General features: G+C 55.9%; 1 protein-coding gene and 1 long non-coding RNA gene across 2 annotated transcripts; both read right to left on the reverse strand.

Moving 5' to 3' along the window:
* Positions 1–1,934: 1,934 nt before the first annotated feature.
* LOC121673043 (uncharacterized protein C15orf39 homolog) lies at positions 1,935–10,861 on the reverse strand. The gene is made up of 3 exons (XM_042046077.1): positions 7,508–10,861; positions 4,111–7,149; positions 1,935–3,503 (listed from the first exon to the last, which is right to left on the reverse strand). Exons 2-3 carry the CDS (start codon positions 7,100–7,102, stop codon positions 3,427–3,429), a joined length of 3,069 nt encoding a protein of 1,022 aa, XP_041902011.1. The 5' UTR covers positions 7,103–7,149; positions 7,508–10,861; the 3' UTR covers positions 1,935–3,426.
* Positions 10,862–20,568: 9,707 nt separating this feature from the next.
* Positions 20,569–22,219, reverse strand: LOC121673044. The gene is made up of 2 exons (XR_006019122.1): positions 22,131–22,219; positions 20,569–21,395 (listed from the first exon to the last, which is right to left on the reverse strand). It is a non-coding gene; the product is annotated as an uncharacterized LOC121673044 (long non-coding RNA).
* Between the last annotated feature and the right edge of the window lie 2,445 nt (positions 22,220–24,664).

Here is a 24,664-nt window from a genome sequence, read left to right on the forward strand (position 1 = left end):
TCCATCAGTGTCCGTGCTGGGACATCGGGTGGGACCTGAGCCCCCCCAGCAGCCCCTTGGAGCGGCAGCAGCTGGTTGGGTGCCACCTGCACCTCTGCAGAGGGGCCAGGGGCAGCTGTGGGGAAGGAAGGAGGGTGCAGCCATACCTGGGAGGTGGCAGAGACCCCAGCAGCTGGCTCACTCCGAGCTCTGGAGGTGCCCTCAGACTCCCTCTGCGGGCTCTGGGGCTCTGCTGTGCCCACTGGCTGCCCCAGGCCACCAGCTGAAGTCACTGCTGACATCTGCGTGGTGTCGCGCGAGCCTGGTCCTGCTCCACGGAGGCCTCCCAGAGCAAGGGGATGCCAGGAGCCAGGACTGGGGACACCCTCAGTCTGGAAGAGCCGAGTTGAGGTAGCAGGCACCCTTTTGCCAAGCCACTGTGTGGGGGACAGCATCACAGCCGCTGCTGTGCCCAACCTGAGCCCTTCCCTGTCCCTAGAGCCAGGCTGCTGCTGCAGGGAGGTCCGAGATGTCTGTGTGGCCACAGTCCGTGTCCCCAGGCTCCATCCCCCAGCACCTGTCCCATGGGTCACATCTCCTTGGACCCCTGGGAAGCAACCTGAGGTGAGGAGGTCCCCACATGCTGTCACCAGACTGTCACCCATCCCTTGCTGGGAGGCTGATGAGCCCAGGGGACTCCAGGTGACAGCAGCCAGGGTGCCCAGGCCGTAGGGGACAGCAGTAGCACACACACACACGGCCAGCACCAGGAAGGCTCTGCACCACAGCCTGCTGGCAGGGACAGCCACACGGGCAGCAGGGCACAGAGCTGTGCCCACAGCCCCTTCCCTCTCACCACAGAGCATCATTTCTGGCTGCAGGGCAGCAGTGTCCAGGGGGTCTGGTGGTCCAGCCCCTCGGCTCATCTTGGGAGAGCTGAGCTGTGGAGAGGGACAGCAGGGGGTTTAGGGTGGGTCCCTCCAGCTCCCCACCACAGCACACCCCAGTGACTGGCCCATCCCCAGAGCTCCGTCTTAGAACACCTCCCTTCTCTCCAGCAGCCTCCTGGCTCAGGAAAGCCTGTGCCAAGCCTCAGCATCTCCTGGGAAGCTCCCAGAGCAGCACAGGGTTGTAACCAACCCTGGGCTCAAGACATTACTTTATTCCCTGCCCCAAACACCTACCTTGTCCCCAGTAACCTCCCCAAGGAGGGCCAAGCTCACCAATCCAGCACCCCTTACCTGGCAGCACCCCAGGAAAAGAGAGCACCAAGGCCTACCCAAGCCCTGGCTTTTATCTGGTTTCCCGGGGGTGGGATGTGGCTCCATTCCAGCTGCTCCCAATTAACACAAACTCATTTGCACTCCCCCAGGGGAAGCTGGAGGGGTTTCAGCTTCCCTCTGCTCCTCATTGAGCCCTTGGCAGCAGGAGGGGGTGTGCCTGCTCTTCCAGGCAGGATGATCCCCAAACCCTGCTGATGCTCCCCAAACACCCTGTTTGTGAGGAGGGCGTCGTGGCAGCGCTGTTCACCTGCTGGGCTCCACTAACTGGGGCTGAAACGCGTGGAGTGGAGTACTTGACCTTTGGGATCAGGCACATTCTGTGCCTGATGGAGGCTCTCAAGGAGGAGGGTGTCTCAGGGTTCCCCACTGGACCAGCCCAGAGTGCATCCCTGAGCACTCCACACTCTCCTGCCCAGCTTCTGATGCTCAGACCAGTGCCCTCTTCCCAGGCTGTCATCCAGGGGTTTGTGGAGACTGGGATGTGCTCCTGCGATGGCACCCTGGACACCAGATCCAGCCTCTGATGATGGGACAGAGGGGCTGGGCACAGCACTTGTGCCTTGGTGCAGGGAGAGGCAGGCAAGTGCATCGGGTGGGGGATTTGGGGACCCTCCAAGCTCAGGAAGGTCCCACTGTGCCCACCCTGGGAAGCAGACACAGAAGCAGGGCATGTCTGGAAACAAGCTGAACTCTTTGTAACCAGATGAGGCAACTCTTCATGTTCTTACAAAAAAATTAAATAAAGGGAAGGAACCTTCTTCCCTGGAACCTTATATGCATACAAAACCAACAGTATTATTAACAAACACTGCTTTCCGAATCCCTGTGCACAGACATGGAGGGCTGAGGGGGAGCGAGGAGAACAGCAGCATCCCCCTCACGTGTCCCACCCACAGCCACTCCATCCCCATGGAAAACCAGGAAGGCACCCACACAAACCCCCCAGTGGCAAACACACCTTTTGGCTAAAATAAGTACAGTTTGGGTAGGGTCATTTTTTTGCTTTCCCCCCCCAGCCTCCCGCTGTTTTCTTAGTTTAAAATAAATATTCCCTGTAGTGAAATTTTAAAAAATCCTAATAATCCTTGTTTTGTTCCTCTGTGCCCTGCAGCAGCTGGAAGACCACCTGAGCGATGAGTTTTTAAGGCCTCTGCTGTGTACCCCGCTGCAGCCCTCCAGGGTGAGGGGATGTCCATTAGTCTTGGGATGCCCACATCCCTCCTGGGATGCCCATAACCCTTTGGGATGGAAAGGATCCCTCCTCCTTCCAAGGTCTGGCAGCATCACTCCCCTCCCTGCCTCTTTAGTCTCCATCAAGGCAATCCCTAAATGTGCATCTCCCATGTTCTCCTTTGGGACAGGATCTGGGATGTCAAGTGATTTGGTTTTCTTTTCTTTAAGAGTCTTTAAATCTTTTTTGCAGCCTTTTAGTTTAAATAAAAAGACAGGTATAAATTACTGTATTGCAAGAAAAAACAACCCAAAACACATGACCTGAAGGCAGCAGCTCCTTATAAAGGTAAATCCATAACATTTGTAAAATGTCTTCATTTTAAACAAAAAAAACCCCTTAGTCCTGGGACTATGGAAGTCACAATTCCCTTGCCCTTGATGTTGTGCCAGGTCTTTGTAACACTTTAAAGGTGAAAATCCCAGAGGAAGGTGATGTTTATTGGGAATGGCGTGGATAAAGCAGGAGAGGGGATTTAGAGGACAGAGGAGGTGGGGTGTCATCCCTGCAGTCCCCTTTCTCCAAGGCTGTGGACGGTGCTGTGGCCATTTCCATGCTCCTCTTGCTCCAGCTCCACTGGAACTCCAGCCATTCCCTCACAGCTCACCAGGGCAGTCACAGATGGAGGTGAGAGATGCACTAAAAGACAATCCATTCAAAGAAAAGCAGCTCCAGCTGCCGTGAGGGGCTCGAGCCCATCCCCGTGGGCCCGGATAACCCACCAGCATCCGAGTGTGTCCCTGGAGCACCACTGAGCTGTTCTCCACCCTGAGCAGCATCCTCAGAGGGCCCCCGGCAAGGTATCAGCATCCTGGAGGATCCCTGATGCTGGTGGGAGCTGAGCATCTGCCTGCAGGGCTGCTGGTGGTCTCGGCATCCATGGCTCTGGGACGAGGGACCTTCCCATTCCAGTCATTGTCCCTGGCATGTTCCTCAGTGCCTCCTTTTTCTTGATCTATCTGTGGCTGTCGCTTTGCCACCAGCTTTCAGTGCCTCCACGCCAGGGCTACCTGCGAGAGGAAGGAGTGGTTAGGGAGGGCACACCTCCACATCCCGAATATTCCCTGCTCCAGCCTGGCCCAGGCAGTGGAGCCTCCCCACCCAGCTCAAGCTGCTCACCATCACGTGAAACCCACACACATACACCTCCACAAATGACATATAAATCCCATGAACTCCTATAAACCCACATGGAAGAGGAGTTACCTACTTGGAAGGGTGCTGGCCGGTCTGTGAGCTTGAACCTGGAAGAAATAAAGGTGCTGATAATGACCCTGAGCAGCAACAAAAGGTTGTGTGGACAGAGCAGTGAAGTCACCAGCTGGACAGGACAGCCATGGGTGGGGGTCTGACACAGTGCCCTTGGATGGGCAGAGGTGGCCTGGAGGTGACTGAAACCTCCCTGATACCCCCAGGATGAGTTTTCTCCCTCCCAGCTCAAAATTTCCCCCTCCACAACCCACAGAGGAGAAGCCGGGCAGAACCCTTGGTAGGACACAGATGCTGAGGCACCTTTGGATGCTCCCCAAGAACAGCAGCGCCTGGAAGGCAGGTGCAGCTGGAGTCTCCCTGCGACAGCCCGAGGGACCCATCCACAGGAGATGCCCGGCTACCTACCGAGCTGTTGCTGGATGGAGTTGTGCCAGTGGAGGTTGAGCAGGTCGGGGTAGATTTCGGGAAGCTGCTTGAGTGCCAGGAGCTTCAGCATGCGGGAGGTGCAGCTCTTCAGCTCCAGGTCCCTCAGGTGCTTCTCCTCCGAGAGGGTGGTGGGACGCAGCTCCACCTTGTGTTTCTGCAGCACTTGGTCCACGAAGCTCCCGGGGAGCTTTGGGAAGAGCTTCTCCTTCACCACATGGATGGGGATGAAGATGGCTCCTGCCCGGACAACGTGGGGGAAAGGGCAAGCGAACATGAAGGCCTCCAGCTGGGAGAGCAGGTTGGCGAGGAGCACGGCCACGTCCTGGAAAGCCAGCCAGATCTCCTTGCCGTTGGTGGGCTTCTGAGGATTGGGAACCTTGGAGCCATTTTTGGGCTTGGGCCAGGATTTGGGCATCTCTCCCAGCTCTTCTGCCGGCTCAGCCTTCTTCAGCCACTGCTGCAGGAGCTCCGGGGAGGAGCGGGACACTGAGCCTGAGATCGTGTCACAGAGGCAGGTGTGCAGGGTGGTGAAGTACTGCCCCGAGGGGGTCTGTGCGGGGACACCACCAACCTGCCTGACCACTGAGACCTTCTCCTCCCCCAGGGTGGAGGGGGCTGTGGGTAGAAGGGTCTGCGGAGGGTTTGGGCCTACGATGGTGCTGGGCTGGGGGCCAGGTGGTGGGACCAGGGGGCTGCTGGCTGGGGAGGAGGCCGGGTGAGTCGGCGTGGGGGTGCTGCTGGGAGGGCTGGGCTGGGGGGGGGGGGGGCTGCCATCCTGCCAAGGGGGCTCGCTGCTGGGCAGGAGGGAGGGTGGGAGCTTGTATTTTTGGAATATGAAGGTGGCTGAGCTCTGAAAGCTGCTCCTTTCCCCAGAGTCCACCTCAGGCAGCCGGGGCTGCGCACCCTCTCCCAACCCCACCTTCCCCCCTTCAGCCTCTTTCTCCTCCTCCTTATCCTCTCGGTCCAGTGTCCTCTCTGCACAGCCAGTGGGTCTCTGGGTCTCCCCAGCTTCCACCAGCTCTTTCTTCAAGCTAAGGTCCAGCACCATGTCCTCAGAGGGAAGCTCTTCAGTGCCCATCCCATCAGGGCTGCCCTCCTGAGACTCCAGCTCTTGGGGCACAGGCTTTGGCTTTTTAGGGACACTCCTGTAACAACTCTCCCCTTGGCTCTGCACTGCATCACTGCTGGACACCACTGAGATGTCTCTGCGGGCAGCAGGCTCCTGGCTGCCAGCCGTGTTTTGGGACGGGGAGTCCTCCCACAGATGCTTCCTGCAAAAGAGGACGGGGTCTGAGCCCTTGGCCCTCTCCAGGTACTCCTGGTAAGGTGCCAGGCTGAAGACATTGTGGATCACTGGCATCGGTGGAGAGGATGAAAAAGCCTTGGTGTCCCTCTGGTCTTCCAGCCCTTTTGTGGGGGTCACGGACGGAGAAGGGCGGATGAGCTCCTTGGCTGGATCCTTGACCTTGCAGGCATTTCCTTTGCCTGGTCCCACACGGGGGGTGTCCTGAGGGGCCGGGCTGCTGCTCCTCCTCCCTGGGTACAGGGGCTCCTCCTCCCCTTGCCTGGGTTTCTCCCAGCTCCCTTCTCTCTTGGGAAATGTCTCAGCGAGCCCAGCGCAGCCCCCAGGAAGCTTCTCTGAGGTGCAGACAGGTTGGAAAGCGCTGCTGTGCCTCGATGCCGCTCGCCACTGCGGACTGTCCGCCCTGTGCTGCTCACACCCCGGCTCTGCGCTGGGAAAGGAGGCGCGGAACACGGATGCATCGCCCGGGCTGACGGCAAAACCTGGGTACCCGGTGTTCCTGAGCAGCTCGGCATCCCTTGGTGGCTCAGCATCCCTCAGCACTGCCCCCAACCTGGCACCCGCTGTCCTCGGCACGTAGGGGTCCAAGGGGCTGGGAAAGTAACTCCTTGGGGCTTGGGCCTTGAGGTAGGTGCTGGGAAAGAGCTCCCTGCTTCCCACATAGCCAAAGCCGGGCAGGGCACTGGGCTCCCCAGCGGTGGGAGCTGGCGGGTGGCAGAGTGGGCCAGCTCTGCAGGGTGACAGTGGGTAGGGCGAGGGCGGGTAGCACACTGCCGACCTCTCCCGGTTCACTGGGCTGGCCTCAGGTGGCTGGAGCTTGGGCCAGGGGTCTGGGCTGAGGCTGGAGACCTCCGGCACTTTCTTCTGGCTCTGGGGAGTGGGACATCTTGCTTCCAGGAACGAGGTGCCGGGAGGTGGCCCGTACTTATCAAAGGTGGCATAGTAGGGGGGTAAGGCAACGGGGGAGGCCAGCTGCTCCTTGGAAGGCAGCGCCAGGCTGGAGGGCAGCGGCGGGAGGCTGTGGTCGGAGCAGGGACCCCTCTTGTGGGGCTCGCCGGGGTGGAGAGGGTGGGTGGTGGGGGGCAAAGCCCAGTTTGCCTCCCCTGGTCGCTGCTGCAGGCTGTCCGCTCGTGTCCCCAGTAGCAGAGCCATCCTGGGAGCCAGGAAGGAGGCGGGGGCTCCGTACACCGGCTTGGGTACTGCCAGCAGGGCTGCCTTGTTCACCAGCACCGGCTTCTTCACCGGCAAGGGGCACCTTGGGCTGTCCAGCTTCTTCCTGGCCATCAGCTGCTCCTGGCTCAGGCTGTCCTTGCTCTTCAGGGCATCTGGGGGCTGCAGCCTGGCGCCCAGGCTCTCCGACGAGTGCAGCAGGAAGCCCAGCAGTGGCCCCTCGGCCGGCACGGGCTGGCTCATGGCACCGGGGCCGTGGTGCAGGTAGGTGGGCGCGGGGCTCCAGTGAGCCGGGGGCTGCTCGGGACCCTCGGGGCTCTGCAGCGGGCAGGCAAAGTAGGAGCCCTTGTAGCTGAAATGGTTTTCAGAGCCAGGGTGGGGCACGGAGCTGGATCTGCCTGGGATTTTGCTGGGCAGGAAGCTGGCAGCGGGATCCAGATGAGGTAGCTTGTTGAAAATCACAGGGTCCGCAGGCTGCAAGTACCGTTTTGAGGCCATTTATATGCTGCTGCCGATGTCCCCACGGGAGAGGTGAGCTGGCCTTCCTGGGTAAGAGAGAGAACAAGCCATGAGCAAAGCAAGTCCCCACAGCCAGCAGCCCGCAGTGGCACAGGGTGACAGTGTTACAACCCACCCCGTAAGGTGAGGGTAACCAGGTTCTTGTTGAGGGATCCCTTGGGGTTGATTAGAGCAAAGCAATGCTGAATAACCGGTGTTTATAAATATATATATATATATACACACACATATATATAGGGTTTGTTCCAGAGCAATTTGGCTTCAGCAGAGCCGTTTTGGTTATTATCTACTGTAATACAGCAATATAAAAGCATAAAAATAACACTTCCAAAAATGCTTAAGGAAAAGAAAGGGAAGGAAAGGGTAAGAGTAGAGAGATCCCACCACCCGTGGATCTTCCAACGCGAGTGGCTCGTTGCAATTCCACTGTGATGGCAGCTGCATCGATCTCTTTGGGGTGAGGGAAGCCCAGGAAACACCAAATTCCATGGGTTAATATACACCTCGGCTCGGTGGGAACGCCCAGGTACCTCCCCTGGGGCAGGGAATTTTACACTGGATGATGTAATGCTGTGGATCACGGGACACCTCGGAGTTCTTTGTTTGCCTGTGACACCTTTTAAGACACGTCAGTGTAGCTGAGAGGCCAATTAACAGGCCATCAGAGGCCAGGCCAACTGTGAGTGTTCTGGTAAGGCGAGTTTTCACAGCTGACCACTCGTGTAGGCGGCAGGATCAAAAAGCATTATGCCACTTGGCAGATCTGTCTCTTATCAGCCTCTTCCCTTATCTGGTCCAACGGACAGCGGTACCCTCCGATGGGTGTGCACCTGGGCAGCTGCTGTGAGCGGCCGATTGTTCGAGTCATTAACCACCGCCCCCGTGACTCAAACATTCCATCAGCTCTCTTCTGCTGCTGCTCGCTCCAAATCTTCTCCGATGGTGGCGATTTACATAAAATGGCACAGAAGGTCATGTGACGTTTTCTATTACTTTGCCCAGATTACTCAGTTCTCCTGTTAATATCTCTGAAAAACTTAGCCCGGTCATCATAAATTTAAAGCCTTCCGAGGCAGAACACGGAAGGTTAGTACACACCTTTTTTTGTTTTAAATATGCATAAATCCTTGTACTAACTCCCAGGCCGAGCTTGGCTGAGATAAAATTATACTTCCGTAAGATAAAACGCTTTTCCCACATAATTTTTTCCCAGTGAAAAGACAAAATAAACTTAGCAAAAATCAAGCTAACAATATAAAAAAATTGTATGACTAAAATTTAGCCTTCCAGCGAGTTACTTTTGATGAAAACACAAACAAAACAACTAAAAATAAACGGATAATCTTAGCATGAATTTGTGGTGCATCAGGCAGGCCTCGGATCAAGACGGGGAATCTCTGCAGAACGGCCTCCATTTCCACAGGGGAATGCCACTGCAGGTCCGATAATTGTGTGGGCATTAATTGGAGACACACAGTCTTTTGTACACTTCCTACATCGTGGTCAGTCGTGAGGGCCTTAATTGTGTAGGGATCTCCCCTTTCCACAGGATCCAATCCTCCCCGCCAGTGGAGGGAGTCCTGGGAGGCTGGCTGGGCATTCCTCTATGCGTCTCCTTGGAAAAGCCCTGGAAAGCTCTGGCTGCTTTGGTTCCAAAGCCTTCATGAGCGTCTGTTGCAGGCAGCAGGGAGCAAAGCTGGGTCAGCTCAGGTGAGGAGCCAGCAGACACAGAGAGTGCCCAAAATTCACATCCCCGGCTTCACCTTTTAAAGTAATTTGAGGTTTTTGCCCCAAGGCAGCAGCTCACCTGCTCCCTTAGGGTGCCTTCTGGTTTGGGGCTGCTGTGGGGTGACTGCTGGCCCGCAGTGACAGGTGGTGGGTGCCAGCAGGTGGAGCTGGCAGCCTGTCCCAGCACAGTCCTGCATCCCTGAGAATCCTGAGTTTTCTCTCAATATCAGCTGGCATCACCCAGCATCTCCTGAGCATCCCACTGAGACACCTGAGCATCACCTGGGCCCCGAGAGCACCGCTGCACCATCAACCAGTATCCCCTCAGCATCACCTGAGCGTCCTGCACATCACCCAAGCAGCCCCAGGACACACCAGAGCATCACTCAGGACGCTCCCAGCGTGGCCAAGTGTTACCCAGTGTCTCCCAGCACGGCCCAGCAACCCCCAGGCCAGGGACGGACTCCCTGCAGTAGGATCTCCTCCATGTTGGTTTTCTTTTTCCTTTTGCGGCAGCGCTAGCAGAGCAGCCAAGGAGGAAATGGAGGAAGAGCACGTGGAGATAAGATAAAAGCCACATCAACAGCAGGGGAAACAGAGCAGATATGGGGGAGACTTGTGGGGAGAGATAAGGGAGTGAGCCAGTGGTGCTGCTGCAGCTCTGCCAGGAGGGGACCGGAGCACAAGCTGCCTCTCCCCAGTCCCAGCTCACCCCAAAACAGCACAACTGAGGCTGCACCCCCCACTGAGCCTTCCCGGTGGGTTTTTCATGCAACCTTCAACAATTTATCGCTTCCCAGGAAGGACACTGCTTCCCTGGAATCCTGTGGAAGCCCTCATGGGAGGCTTGGTGCTCCCCTTCCTGCTTGCACCCTTGGAAGAAGCTCCCCCACATAATTTCCAACAGCTTTATCCTCAGGATAAGTCCTTGGGGTCATTGCCAAGACATGCAGTACCAATTAAATTTGCCAGCACTTAGATCCAGGGAAAACAGCTCCCTTCAAACCGAAGAAAGCTTGAAGAAAACCCCACACTGGGTTATTTTCCTTCCAAAAGGGATCTCCTGGGAGGGTGGTGTTTTAATCCATCTCCCTGCGAGATGCTGCAAGAGAGGGGGATACAGGCAAGGGATCCCTTCTCGGCTGTGACAGAAATCCAGGATCTCCTGAGTCCCGACGTTTCCCCGCTGCTTCTTCCCCTTTCCCCGAAGCCCTGGGGATCCACAACTCCCCAGCGTGGGGATATTGTGACACCGGCCCCGCTGTCACCGCGGGATCGGGTGACGCCACCGGGCACAATGCAATCACCCTGCTTCACCCAGCTCCGACTTCAATTCTTGCTGGAGGGATGCAGAGCAGGACGAGTCATCCCCCAGCAGCGGCCGGAGCCAGGCACATGCACTGTCTGACAGCGTTGAGCTCATTAACCAAATTAGCGTGACGGCACCCATGGGCTCCCTCTTTCCATGAAGCCCACTGGGACTTTGTCCGGCCGGTGCCATCCCCACACCTGCGCCACCCCAGGAAAACAGCTCTGCTTTTGCTGTCACCATCAGCTTTTTCCCTCTGGAACTATCCCTCTTGCAGCCAGCGGGGGACGAGAGGGACACGCGGGAATCAGAGCTGGGGGAGACGCCTGGGAGAACCCCAACACATGCAGCCAGTAATTCCGAAACCCCACAGCTGGGAAAGCAGCGGGTGGAATAAACACAACCCGTTATTCCTTTTTTTTTACGTTCTTTTCATTTTTTCCCCCCTTCCTTCTTCTCAGGGTTTTTTTTCCCACACGGGGCCGTTTGGCCGGGAGGGAGTAAAAGTAAAACCAAATGCAGAGGAACACGTGCAGCCACCAGCGAAACCTCGCCGATAAGCTCCCGCGGGCCTCAGAAAGCCTTATCTGCCGCGTTTCGGGTGTCCAAAGGGCACAGCAGGGCTCCCGTGTCCCCTCCGCAGGACTCCTGAAGCTGCCGGGAACACCTCAGAGATGCCTTTTTGCTCCGACAGCTCCGAAGAGCGCGCCCGTGTCTGTGATCAGCGGGGCAGCCAGGCGCGGCACACAGGCTCCCCGGAATTTCCTCCCCGGGATGCGATGCCCGGAGCGGGAGCCTCCCACCGCAGTCTCCCGCCTCCTCCATCGCCACGTGATGCCGAAAACAGCCGCCAACTCCCGGCCAACCCGCAGGAATCGAGAAATAAAATCTCCTAAACCCGCTGGCATCCAGCATCCCCAGCCCCCCCGAGGTGCTGTGGCAGGGGGGGAGTTCCCGGGGTCTCCCCGAAACCAAGGGACTTCTCCACCGGTAAGGAGGCGGATTCCCGGCCGGCTGCAATCCTGGTTTCACAATCTCGGGGACTTTGGGATCCTGCCGAGGAGGTCACCTTTCCCATCTCCGTCGGGTTCGGGTGAGCTCACCGGCACCGCTGCCCCCAGCTTCGGTCATTTGGGGGAACAAACAAGAGGCCTCAGCAGTCCCAGCTCCCTCATTCCATATCTTGCCCCTTTCCCACAAACTTTGCAGCTGCCGAGCGTCTCCCGGGCGGGCAAAAGCCCAGCCGGAGCCTTCCCGTGGACCAAGCCAGCTGCTTTTTAAGGCAGTATCCTTATGGAATGCATGCACTAAGCCACGGCCTATCTGCGAATTAGGCTGAAACCCCCCCAGGAATATTCACGTTTATTAAAAAAAAAACACCACCAGACAACTTTACGGAGCATTGAGCAGTCACCAGAAGGGCTCAGTGACTGCGTCCCCTTCTACTCGCGGGATTGAAACCCCTCCAAAACGCATCGATCCCATTCCGACCCTCCGATGTCACATCCAAGGTTGGCCACGGTCACGGCTGGGACCCCCCCCCGGTGCTCGCAGGCCCTTGCCAGGACACGAGGTACGGATGTGGCAGGGGTGGGTGGCCGTGACCGTGTCCGTCCTTCTGTCCCCTCCGCACACCCACGGCCACCGCTTTCGTGTGGGCAACACTCCGGCGACCCCCAAAATAAACCCCTCGCAGGAGCTTGAGCGCACTCACGCTGCGATTCAGCCGCATGATCCAAAGTGTCCATAAATGGGTAAAATCCCGGGATCCGGAGCCTGCAACCCGTTTTTCCTTGCATGGCCCAACGAGAAGCAGATGATCCCGAGGAAGGCGTGCAGGGATCCCCCCCTGCTCGAGGGTTTCACCCGCCGAGGGAGCCCCAAGGCAAGTACGGGGCTGGCTGGGGGTCCCCCCGCCCCGCTGCCCCCGCATCCCTCCGCTCCATCGCGGCTCCTGCGGGACGCGCATCCCTCCGGCCCCGCACTCACCTGCGGCTGCGGCGCGGTGCCTCCCTCGGCGCATCGCTACGGGCACGGGTGGGGGGCTCGGCGCGGACGGGGGGAACGGGGGGGCCGCTGCCCCTCCTCGGCCGGCAGCCCGCGTTGTGCGGAGGAAGTGGGAGGAGGAGGAGGAGGAGGTGGAGAAGGAGGAGGGCTGGGTGTGCGTGTGGGCCGGCCGGAGGAGGGGAGGGGACGGGACGGGACGGGACAGGAGAGGACAGCCCAGCCACATGTGCGCTGAGCTGGTCGGGGCTCTGTCCGGGCGCTCGGAGCGGGGACTCTCGGGACAGGGACATCCCCCACGTTACGGGGGACACCCGCAGCCGGGGAGCCCCTGTAGGGAAGGGTCTCCGTTGCAGCGAGCCCTCCGTTGTAGAGGAGGGGCCGCATGAGGAGCCCCTGTTATTATTAAGGACAGCCCTCACTGTATGGTGCCTCACTAAGGAAACCCCCATTGTATGGAGCCCCCACTAAAGGAACCGCCATTTCAGGCCGTCCCCGTTAGGAACCACCCTCCCATTAAGAGGAGACCCCATTAGGGAGGACCGACATTAGGGGACTCCCCTTACGAGCAGTCCCCATAAGGGAGGGACCCCCATTAAGCACCCCCCACTTACCAACAGTCCCCATTAGGGACCTCCATTAAGGAGCCCCAATTTCAGGCAGCCCCATTAGAGAGGACCCCCATCGAGGGACCCCCCAGTGCAGGTGCTGCGGATCACGCCGAAGTCACAGCTCCTGGGACGGGATGTGAGTGTGGAACGCCGCGGGCTCAGTAACAACTCCACGCAGCCCAACCCAGTTTAGGGGCCCCACGGCCGCCGCAGTAACAAATTGTTCAAAAACACGTGCACAGCTCACCCGGAGAGGGACGAACTTCATATGTAACATTTTCTGATGAATTGTGCGCCGGTAATAAAGACGTGTATCATCCTGAGCCGGGAGTGCCCCTTAGGCGGAGTCACCCGCCCTGTATCCGGGCGGATAATAATAACACTTACAATAATTCTTAACAGTACACTGCTGTTCAGGAGGTTTATTCCTAATGTCGGTGACACAGGCAGTCCCCATAAAGAGGATCTCCCATTGCAGCCCGTGCATTGTAGGGATTCCCTGTGAAACAGGAGTCCCCGTTAGAGGAATTCCCCCTTTACAGAGGACTCTCAGCACAGAGGAGCCTCCCCCAGGCCGAGCCCACCGGGATGTGGCCGGAGGCCCGGGTCTGGCCGGACGCAAGTCCCTGTGTCCACAAAAAATCGCTTTCCCGTCTCGTATGCAGGGACAGAGGGAAGCCGAGCGATCCGCTGGCAGCCTGGGCTGGGCTGGGGATGGCTTTGAGCCCCCTCAGAGTCACTCCCCGCCCCAAAGCAAAGCCCCTCCTCCTGGATTTAAGCCCACCAGCCCCAAGCATTAACGCACAGCGTTTATCTAAGGAGTCGCGTCTGGAAAAGTCCATACAAACACTGCCGGACTAATCATTAACCCTCATAAAAGGCACGTAACTATGATTAACCCAGTGACACAGATCGCGGGCGATTAAGTGCGTTGCCCAAGGCCGTGCAGTGAAGCAGTGGCAGAGGCTCAGCTCCCTCAGGCAGTGAGAAATAAAGATTTCAAGTGAAAAATAAAGAATGCCACTTTTTTATTACTCTATTGAACAGAAACTGAGAAGGCAGGGTTTGAATTCTCCTCTCGCTGGCCTCACAAGCATTATTTTCCACTTACAGCTTCAATTTATAGCAGTTTTGTGGCAGCAGCAAAGAAAATAAGGAGCTGGGAGGAGCTGGTGCTGCATTCCCTTGGCTCCACTGCTTTGTCTGGAGTTCATCGATCAGGTGCTGCCATTAATATTTTCTTTGCTCAAACGGTAATGCAATTGGAGAATAGTTATTACATTTAATTATGAGATGTTACATATTAGCATGCAACACAGAACAGTTATTACGTATTAAAACAAGCAAATGGGTGCATGATATGGCTTGTTATTGGGAGTTACGGGCATTAAAACGATCAGTGTTAATTTTTACCTCACTGAACAGAATCACCATTCCCTTGAAATGGCAGATAATCCCTTTAAGCTTCAGTTGGCTCATACATTCACATAACTTTACTCAAGAAACACCTTTCCTTATCCCTGCTTGGCCACATTCCTGCTGCCAGGCATCCAGCTGGACTCTGAAAACTAAATTTCAACAACATTTTCTCACTCTTACATTTCTCTGGCGCAGAGAGGGGAGTTTCTGCCTGTTGTCTCAGCAAATACCTGCTATTTTGTTCTTTTTCCTGTGAATTTCCTTCTCTCAACTTCCCATATGGTTCATCTCTGCAGTAGCGACTCAAATGATCTGAGCAGCTCCTTGCTGAGGCATCAAACCTGCTGGCACCATCAGCACAGGAGATACCAACTTCAAAAAAAACCCCCACTATTTGATTTTTATTTATTGTTTTAATTTTTATATAATTTTTGACGACACAAGAGCTTGGGAATGTGGCTTTGGGGGAAAGGTGGGTGGTGATTCCCACTGAGGGCATGGCCATTCTCCCCCTTTTTGCCCCTCTGATGCCTGAAGAGGCCTCCTAGAAACAGAGACTAGACAGGAGTAAGGGAATAAAGGCAGGTATTTATTCAAAGGGCCTTCAAAGGTGCCCGTGGGAGCCAGAGGCCACTGCCAAGATGGACCCCGAGATGGACCCCAGGTCACGAGTTCTGCACACTTTTATAGGTTTGGTTCATTCACATAGCAGGGTTAATTCTCCAATTAAAGCTTCAGTTAATGATGTAATTTCCCCAAGCTTACCCCCCCTTTAGAAGCTTTTGGTTTATACTTTTGGGCCTAGGACAGTCTGGGTGTCCTCGGAGAGCAGGCCTGGAGAGGCTTTGTTATGTCTGCCTGGCACGAGAGAGCAGAAGTGAACAGGCTCCAAGGAACTTCAGAGTCACACACCGGGCAGTGCAGGATTTGAAAAATAGGAAAGTTAAAACCCAAGGCATCACAGGCAGCACTTGGGGTTCATGGCTGCTCCCCAGCCACACCACTTCTCCCATGCCCCAAAAAGGGGTTCAGTTCTTGTCCCAGCTTTTGCTCCCCAATTCGTCCTGGTGCTAATTACGCCTCTCGGAAGGATTTAACCCCCTCTAGGAGGGAAGAACCCAGAGCGATGCTGGCCAGCGGTTCGAGCGACGGAGGGGGGGGGTGGTTCCCAGCTCGCAGGCCTGTCCATCTCCTCTTCCTGTGGCAGATCTGTCCAGGAACATCTACCTTCATTCCTTTTCCCTCTCTTTTTCCCCTTCTCTTTGATTTGCTTCCCCATAAAGTCGTGGTCTAGGTTCAGGAGAGATCAGCTACTCAGCTGGTCCCCCGGTGACAGGGAGAGGTGGGATTTAAGGTCACCCACCACCACAAACCCCACAGCTTCCCAGGTTTTAAGCACACCATCCCTCCAAAAAGACCTTGGGCTCGCTCCTAGGGACCAGAAAAGCCCTGTCCACTCCTCAAATCATCTGGTAATCCCCCAATAAATATACCCACCAGAGTGGAAGCAGAGATGGCTTTTTTGGCTCAGGAGCCATTTGGAGGGGAGTGGGAGATGGATGGGGTCCTCCTCTACGCCTGAAACACGTCCCACATACGGAATGAAGGCAAATCCCCTGGGCACCGCAGGGACTTTGGGACACCAGCACCTGTTGCTCTGTCCAAGAGGACAAGAGGGGGCTTTATCCCACCCCACCATCCCCAGGGCTCCTGCTGGGGACTTCCCGGCCTTGTTAGCAGCCCTCACCTTGGAGACATCCCTGGCAGCAGCAGCATCCCTGATGAGGCTCTAATTATTGAGCTAATTGGAGTAAGAGAGCTGTACAGACAGTCCCAATTTCCCACACACAGCCTGGCTGGAGGAGAGGGCCAGAGGAAAACAGGGATGGAGTGGTGGAGCAGAGCAGCAGGAGGCAGGAGGATTGGGGGGGGCTCCCAACAGCTGCCATTGTGGTTAAATTTAAATTACACATTGAGAAGAGAGAGCTCAGGGTTTCCTCATCCCACTCATTTCTTCTGGAGCCAAGGAGGAGTTGAAACCTTGGAAGCTGCCAGTTCTGTCCAAGCCTCCACTGAGCGCTGGCAGTGAAAGGAGGAGACTCAAACATCCTCTGAAATACCTACTCCCACATCTCTCCCTGTCCTGGAAGTCAGATCCCATGCGCTGAGGTTTTTTGGGGTGGGTCTTTACAGCTTCTCCCACCCCTCCTTGCTCTGGATCTCCTTCCATCCAGGGTAAGATCCCCTTTTAGGTTGAACTAGCAGAAAATTAGGTCTGGAACTAGATGATTTTTAAAGTCCCTTACAACCCAAATCATTCTATGAATCTAAAAAAATATGTCACGGGCAGGTCAGGTTGCTCATCCAACATTTTTCCAGCTTTATCTCCTTCGAAACTTTGGTTTGGATCCTGTCAGGGCCTACAGTTAATTGGTAAATAAATAAAAATCCCAACCTGCACTGCTTGCTGTCCCAGAAAAGCAATAAAGACAAGGCCCAGCAACCCAGAGATGCAGGTACCTCATTATCTCTAGATAATTATCTGTAGGTAATGAGATATCCAAGCCCCAGCAAGAGCAGAGTGGGAATAAATTCCCAAGGGACATGAAACATCATCACCTTCCCACCCGGAATCATGGAATCGAGCAGACCCCACCAGCCAAGAGGGTTTTTCTCTGCTAAGTCATTCCCTCAGCAAGCTGCTCTCCAAGGAACACTGAAAACAAAACGAATCCTGTTCTCCCAGGAGGAGGAATCCAGAAATAACCCTGTGGATGAATGAGCAGCACAAAGCCAACTGCTGAGGCTCCGGTCGAGTTTGGGAGCTGAAAGCTTTCCAGCTCCATGTTCCCACTTGAATTAGTGCCCCGGCATTCACACGCCGTTCCTGCACTTAATAAAAAAGCCATGGGGTTTCTTTTTGCTTTTGTTTCCCAGTATGGGAGGTGAAATCCTGCAAAACCCTGTGGGAGGATGCAGGGAGGGAGAAGCCCCATGGAGCAGCCCACAGGCTGATGGAACCCATCCAAAGCTGAGGAAAGCTGCTTGTGCATCAGGACGTGTGCCTGGATCCAGCGCTGAATTCCACAGCCGGACTTGCTTAGCTTGGCATGTTTGGATGCTCCCTCTGTGGGAAGTCCCAGGATGGTGGCAGCTCTGGGGACACTCCTGACATGCTCCCTGCTCTTCTGGCAGGCAGGATGCAGGCACTGGGGTGGCTCAGCCACTCCCTGCCTGCAGGAAGGAAACACCCCCGAACCCAAGGATACCCATGGAATATCCAGGGCAGTCCCATGGCAGTTTCTCACCAGCACCACGAGCGGAGGAGCGTCCTGGGGCACAAGAAAAGGTCTTCAGCAGGAATCTCACATCCAGGAGCAGAGATTCCTGGGCTGGGATTCCCCTGTGAGCCCACCCTCCTTCTGCCACCTCTGCATCCTGCCCTTCCACTGGGAAGCAGCCCCCTGCCCGGGTTTGTTCCCTGGGCACCCCCAGCATTCCTAGTTTGCAGGAAGAGGAAGAGAGCAGCCAGGGCAGGGAAACCACCTTGCTCAGTGCTGTGTGGTGAGGAATAGACCTGTGGTCTTGGAAAAGTCTTGGATGTGGTGACAGCAAAGCCAGGGAAGCTGGCGAGCTGCCCTCTGCTCTGGCCAGCAGCATCTGTGCAGCTCCCAGCCACAGGAACACCAGGATGAGCACAGACAGGAGCCAGCCCCATGCCCAAACACCCCTCACCTCCCTGGGCTCCGAAACGAAGCCAAGTCCCTCTGTGGGGACACCAGCAGTGTCTGTGTTCGGGAAGCTGGCCTCACTGGCACAGCTGGCATTGGGGTGCCACCCTTCCTGCCCGGGCTGCTGGCCAGGGGGCCACAGATCCCCAGGGATGGTGCTGCCCTTCCAGAGGCACTGGAGCCACGGCTCTCAGGGATCTGCATCCTAATAAGCACCATGATGTAACTCCGAGTAAGCCTTGCAAGGGATCAGCTGGAGGAAGCTGCAGTTTCTTGCCTCTTTTTTTTTTCCCCTCCCTTTTTTTCCTGTTCTGGTTGAGGTCACCCAGTTTGAACCTCAGCAACACACGGACCTTCTTTCCCTTCTCCTCCCATCTGTGGCCTCGCTCCCAAAGAGAATCCCCAAGTCTGTGCCAGCACAGATGCTGCTGCCTGTACCTAAACCTCTGGAATTGTAACTAATTCATTTCTACACGATTCCCAGTGTGGGAATGGCTACAAGACTCTGTAACACTTCTGGACACTGTTCTCTCCAGTTATCTCTGATGTCCGTGTGTTTGGTGCTCCTTCAGGCTATCAGCTATCAGCTGCCTCCCACCCGGCCAGTGCCCACAAGCCTCCCACAGATGCACCGAGATGCTCTGAAAGTCTTTAAACCAGTTTTTGTTCCTTCCTGGCCGGGGTCAGGAGTGGGTCCACCTCTCCAGGGTGTTTGCATGGCATTGCTGTGGTATCTCCCACATTCCTTTACTCTGTGTGGGAGGACAGGCATGGAATCGCAATGAATTTGACCATTTCATTCCCTCTCCTGCCTGCAGAAACCACTGTCAATCCTGGAAACTCTTCAGTCTTCTGCAAGGCTCCCTGGCTCTGGGCTGGCTCCAGCCCTGCTCTGGAGCTGCTCTCTTCCCTCTAGGATGGTCCAGGGTCTTCTCTTCCTCTAGGAACACTCAGCATGTGGCACTGATGGGGAAGAGGACACCAAGATGGATGAAGCTTTTCCACAGAGAAGAGCCAAGCTCCTGTGGGAAGCCCAAGGACCAAGGTGGAGGGCACCAGGATCCAGTGGGACTCATGGCTGCAGTAGTGGCCACCAAATGCCTGGAGCTCAGTGGCTTTTGCTGTGCCAGCACAGAGGTCCCTCTCCTGCGGGACCATCTCTTCTTCCTCCCAGCTGGCGCTGGCTCTCTCAACTGGGCTCTTCCCAGCTGGCTCCACTCCCCCATGTCAGAGTGAGCCATGAGTGTTGCTGCTGCTCAGCAACAAAAAATGGTGATACAGGTTATAAAAACACCAGAAGTGGTGAGAAAGGGATGTTTTCCTCCTGGTGGGACATCTCCAAGAAGCTCCACATAGGAGGGGATGGCCCAGGAGGCCAAGTGGAGCTTCACCGTCCTCCTCTCCTGGGTGGCTTGGCTCGAGGACTCAGCAGAGGAGAGAGCAGAGCATCCCCGTAATCTGCCAGGGTGGATTCGGGCTCGTCTGCTCCAGTCTGCAGCCTGATTGCTGAGGTGGGACCAGGAAGAGGAGCCTTCTCTGTTTACTCACATAGTTTCAAGGTGAATAACACGCACTCAGCCCAGCTCTGGCTCCGTGGTGCTGAGAGCAAGACCTTCCCCTCCCAGCTCGGGCTGTCAGGATGGGCTGAAGCAGCTCTCAAATGGAAGCACACGGGGCTTTGAACCCCCTCCTGCACCATATCCCAGAGGGGCTGGAGGCCACAGAGCTCTCCTTGCCCAGCACAGAGGATCTTTGTCCTCCTTTCCTCCCCTTCCCCCTTCCTTTTGGCACACAAGGAGCTGCTTTGATGCCCTCATGAGACAGATTTTCCACCGATAACAGATCCTGCTGATAACAGATCCTTGTGGTCACCCCTGTGACTGGCTCCTACTGACTCATTCTTCCCATGGGATTAAATCCTGGTGACTCCAGCTCCCTTCAGCCACCTTGGGAATGGGGATATCTTGCTTCCTTCATGTCCACCTCCACCAAACAACTCCCTCCTGCTCCTGATCCTGCCCAGACCTGCCAGTCCTGACCCTGGAGCTTGGCCAACCCTGGGCCAGCCTGTCCCCAGGAATTAACTGCTACCCTGTGCCTTGGATGTGGGAGCACCACCTCGCTGATGGGTTTTCTTCCTCCACAACGACCGGCTGAAGCAGAGGACCCAGGGAAAACATCAGACCTCAGTGAGCTTCTACACCCAGCAGAGTGAGCTGGTGATGGTCTTTGTGTCCTGGGTGGCTTCTTCTTCCAGGAATTGCTTTTTGAAGCTGCCCTCATCCTCCTGCATCTGGAGAAATCCTATGGAGAAACATCTCCTTCGGACATGCTGGATGCATTGGATGGTCCTGGGTTTTGCACAAGAGGCACTGAGGCATCACCCTCTCATCACTTATCTCCTCTGGACTCATCAGGATGTTACAGCCCTCGGTCACACCTGCCCTTGGTGCCCCCTTCCCAGCCTGTTTCACCACCCTTTGCACGGGAACCTGAGTTTTTGAGGAGGTGGGCTGGGGACAGCGACTCTTCGAGGGTGTTTTCCATGGAAAGCTGCTGGGGGAAGGATGCTCGGGGGATTTAGGAAGCCGCCCTTGTTTGCCGGGGCTGCACAGGGTGTGAGGAGCCTTGTCTGGGAACATCTTGTGCTCTCCAGCTGCCAGTGGTGGGAGGTGGTGATGGCTCTGGGGGTTATTGCTGCACCACTGAGGTAAGACGGATTAGCACCGCCAGCTTGGGAAACAGGCTGGACCCTCTTGCTGAGCGGAGCCGAATTGCAGCAGGAGCACCAGCAGCTCCCCGCAGAGCCCGAGGCCACGGGCTGGCAATCACCGCCCCGGCAGGCTGGGACATCTCATTGCACTCGTAAAAACCTCCTTTCACTCATCGGGCTAATGTGGGTTTTGGCTGGAGCCATTAGAGCCTCATAAAGGGACAGCTCGCCTCCCACCTCCACATCCCCGCTGCTCCCAACCTCCCCCTCGCTCCGCCCTCCGTGCCAAGTTTTTCCTTCTCCTTTTCTCCACAGTGAGAATGAAGGAAAAAAAATCCCAACCGAACTCCACAAAAAAGCCCCTTTCCCCCCTTTTTGTCTTGCAGCAAACCCGTGGGCACAGGGAGCTGTCGGAGCAGGAGCACCCAGGGTTTTGGCAGGGATGCTGCTGGCCTGTCCCATTTGTAGGAGCTGAGGCAGCTGAGCCTGCCAAGCGCTGGAGAGCTGGGGATGAACCTGAAGCTGTTCCTTGAGCTGGGAGCCGGCCAAGTTCTACTGGCCAAGTGTCTTCTTTATTCCCTTCTAGGCTTTTTCCATGCCTGGGTGTATTTCCACAGCGTGGAGATGGGTGGAAAATTACTGGTGATGCTCCAGTGCCAGGTCCCTGCCCTGGCAGAGGTGAGCTAAGGCTGCACATTCATCCAGGGGACTTCTCACCATGGGATGCTGCTGGGGCTGGAATGCCTTGAAGAACCAGCTAAGTAGTTTTTAAAAAAACAAAAAGAAAGCTATTAAAAATAAACAAATATTTTCCTTTTTTTTTTTTTTTTTTAGCTTAAATATGTTTCTCTGAAGAGATCTGTCCATCCCAGCCCACTGAAGTTTTTGGAGCCCAACAGCTTCCTGGGTTCTGCTCCTCAGAAGTACTATGAGAAAGTACAAATACATCCCATACAGAGCAGATAAACCAGGATAAATGATGTGCACCAACATCCACAGCCCCAAATCCCTGTGATCCCACCCACGGGGAGGAAAGCAGAAGTGGCTGAGAGCTTGGGATGCCAGGGAGCACCTGGGTTTGGTGCAGTGACTCAGGAAGGGATGAAGGGATGGAGGGATGGAGGGATGGAGGGATGGATGTTTAGAGGAGCAGGGAGCAAGCCCTGAAGATCTCCTTTCTGCTACCCAAGGCATGATTCACAGCCCACGTGCTGCTCTTCCAAGGAAGCAGAGGGAACGCCACAATTTTCCTGTTACAGGAAAACCCCGATTTCAACACACAAACCAAGGAGCTGAGGTTGGGGTGCTGCATCCCTGGGACCTGCGAGCATCCATCCCAGCGTGGTTTCCCACCTCCAGGCTCAGGGATGCTCATCTAACCCAGTTCCTTTGAGCCAAGACTGGTGGGAGGGATGGAGCGTGCCCTGCTCATATCCAGGTCATTGGAAAATCCCCATGGCTGGGACAGAAGCAGCACGTGGACATCACATACCTCAGATAGTTGAGCCTGGCCTATCCCCTCCTCTCCAATGGCACCTCCAGCCTTCCTCTTTTCCTCCTGAAACTACCAATTTGGCCTGTATTTGTGAGCAGTTTTAGGGAATTTCACTCTTCCAGCCAGGAAGAGCAAGCGCAGGTGTTTTGGTGCCCATCAAAGGAAAACATCTGCTTGGCAAACATAGCAAAGTCATTCATCACCTTCAGACACCTTTCTTCCCACACAGCAATTTTCAGTGCCTGGAAAGGAAAAGAAAGTAACAATAAATGAGTGAAGCTCTTGGCTGTGCCTGCTGCAGCATCCCTGGATGGGGCTGCGGGACCTTCTCCAGCCTGCTGTGGGACAGGACATCCCACCAGCTGGCTGCTTGGAGCCACAAGCTGTCCTTTTCCATTCCTCTGTTACTGGGACACCGACTTTGGGGCTGACCCCAGCTCCCTCAGCAGGGCTTTTCTTGTGGAAACCCTCAGGAAAGAGGGCTGGGAATGAGGTGGTGCTGGGATAAGCCATGCTGCCAGTTCAGGGATGGCTTTACCACTGCAGGCAGAGGAGAAGGATGGCTGCTCAGGGCTTAGGGCTGCAATGACCCTCTGTCCTGCTTCTCCCCATCCCAACCCCACGTCCTCATCATCTTACAGTTCATGGAAACCTGTTGATGGAGGTTAACTCCTGGCTGACCCTCCCTCGGGGATACCTGCTGCCATCTGATCTACAGCAGCTGGATCAGCCCTTCCCACAGGGAACCACAGCTTGGCCCCAGTTCAGCATCTGCCCCCGGGCTGGGGACTCCCCAGCCCCAGCTGGCAGCCAGCTTGATGCCACCAAAGTTCCTGGGGACTTCCCAGGGCTTCCCAGCCTTTGGAAGGGCTCGCATTGCATCAGCCAGGCCTGGAGGAGCTGCTCAGTGACACCCAGGGATCTCCTCCTTCTCTTGCTTTCAAAGCTTTTCCTGCTCTGCCTGTTCTCCAGAAGGATGCCAGATCTCCCTGGGGCACTCTTGGTGCCACTTGGATGGGGACCTCCTTGGATCGGACACTAAGAAAACACAAATCTGCAAGTTTTTGTCCTCAGGCAGGTAATTAGTGGCCTGGGCTTTGCCTATGCCAAGCCAGTGGCTCTGCAAGACATGGCAGGTCCAGGGTTTTCCAGACTTTTAATCAGCTGGCCAGTGGCATACATAAATCCCAGCCCAGGAAGATCCTGGATGAGACTTCCCTGTTCTCCACAGTCCCAAAACCCAGCACTTTCCCATCACAGCTCAGCACCAGCAGAACTGTGCTCAGTGCAGGGTCCCATCTGCTTTCCAGAAGGTGATTTCCCAGCTCACAGGTCCACCTTGAGCCTTCTAGCCCCAGCAGGACTTTCCAGCCCCAAGCAATGATGAATTTTTGGAGAAGGCTCCATTACCCAGCGTGGCTGTGACCATCTCATCACCACATCCTGACATATTTTTTCCCCAGTACCCTGAAGCAAGAGGGGAAAAATTCCCCATAGCCTTTGGTCCTCCCATCCCACCACCTCAGGCCAGCAGCAGAGCTTGGAGGCTTCCTGACCTCCTTGCTGCTCCAAACATCTCATGTGGCTGAGTGGATGGCCTGGGGCTGGGTTGCTGGGTCCTGCTGGATTTGACTCGAGGTGCTGGGGACAGACTGGGGAGGCAGCACAGGATGTCCTCACAGCCTCAAAGCTTGGAGATACCATTGTGGCCTGGGTTGGCTGTAAGATGGTGCCTTCCCTAAAATCCCCATCACATCCCCACAGAAAAGTGTGGGCAGCAGATGGGGAAGTCATTCTCCACGTCAGCAGTTCAAAAGTCCAGGAGGAAAAAGAAATTCCAGAGGATAAATCAAGAAACGTCTCCCAAACGTGGTTTTAATTATCAGTGTTGATGCAGACTTCAATGGGAGGAAGGAAAGAAGAGGTGAGTGAGGAGGAGGAGGAGCAGAGGCAGCTCTGATTTCTCCCTTAGCAATGTGTATCCGTCAGCATCCAGCAAAGGTTGAGAAAGGGACTGATTTCAAAAAAACCAGATGTCAACATATTTGCAACCCAAAAACCCATGGGAAAAAAGCCCCAAATCCCCACATTCCTGCGCTGAGACCCATCAGCTCCTCCCAAACACACAGCAGCCGCTGCTGACATCAGTTCCATGAGAGCCGCAGGAGCTGGGAGGTGTTTTGGGGCCAACCCGCCTGTTTTGGAAACACCTTCCTCATTTCAAGGGCAGTGCCAGCTCACCTTGGGCATGATCCCCCCCTTTATCTTCGGCTTCCCCATGACCCCCGAGGCTGGCTCCTCCCAAGGTCATGCCACTGATCCATCTGGGTGGCTGCTCCTTATCGGCTGGCCAGCCAGGAGCGCAGCTTCCCCTCTCCCCTCCAGGGATGCATGCCAGGCTGAGATAAGGATCCACTGGCTCCAGGGAGGGGGAGGGGAAGAGGTTGTCCCATCCCAGCATGAGGTGGAGTGGACCATCTGCCATCAGGACACCCGCTGGGCCAAAGAGCCCGAGGGCACCTCGAGCCCAT

The sequence above is a fragment of the Corvus kubaryi genome, unplaced genomic scaffold, assembly GCF_017639235.1.
Source record: "Corvus kubaryi isolate FWS band 111438036 unplaced genomic scaffold, C.kubaryi_AGA036_p1.0 65138, whole genome shotgun sequence".
NCBI lineage: Eukaryota > Metazoa > Chordata > Aves > Passeriformes > Corvidae > Corvus > Corvus kubaryi.

Excerpts from the sequence above, each read along its gene's own strand:
- LOC121673043 (XM_042046077.1), bottom strand. The coding sequence starts at position 7,102 with ATGGCCTCAAAACGGTACTTGCAGCCTGCGGACCCTGTGATTTTCAAC. Across the intron at positions 3,504-4,110 it reads CTCCATCCAGCAACAGCTCG|GTAGCCCTGGCGTGGAGGCA; the intron begins GTAGGTAGCCGG and ends TTCCTCTCGCAG.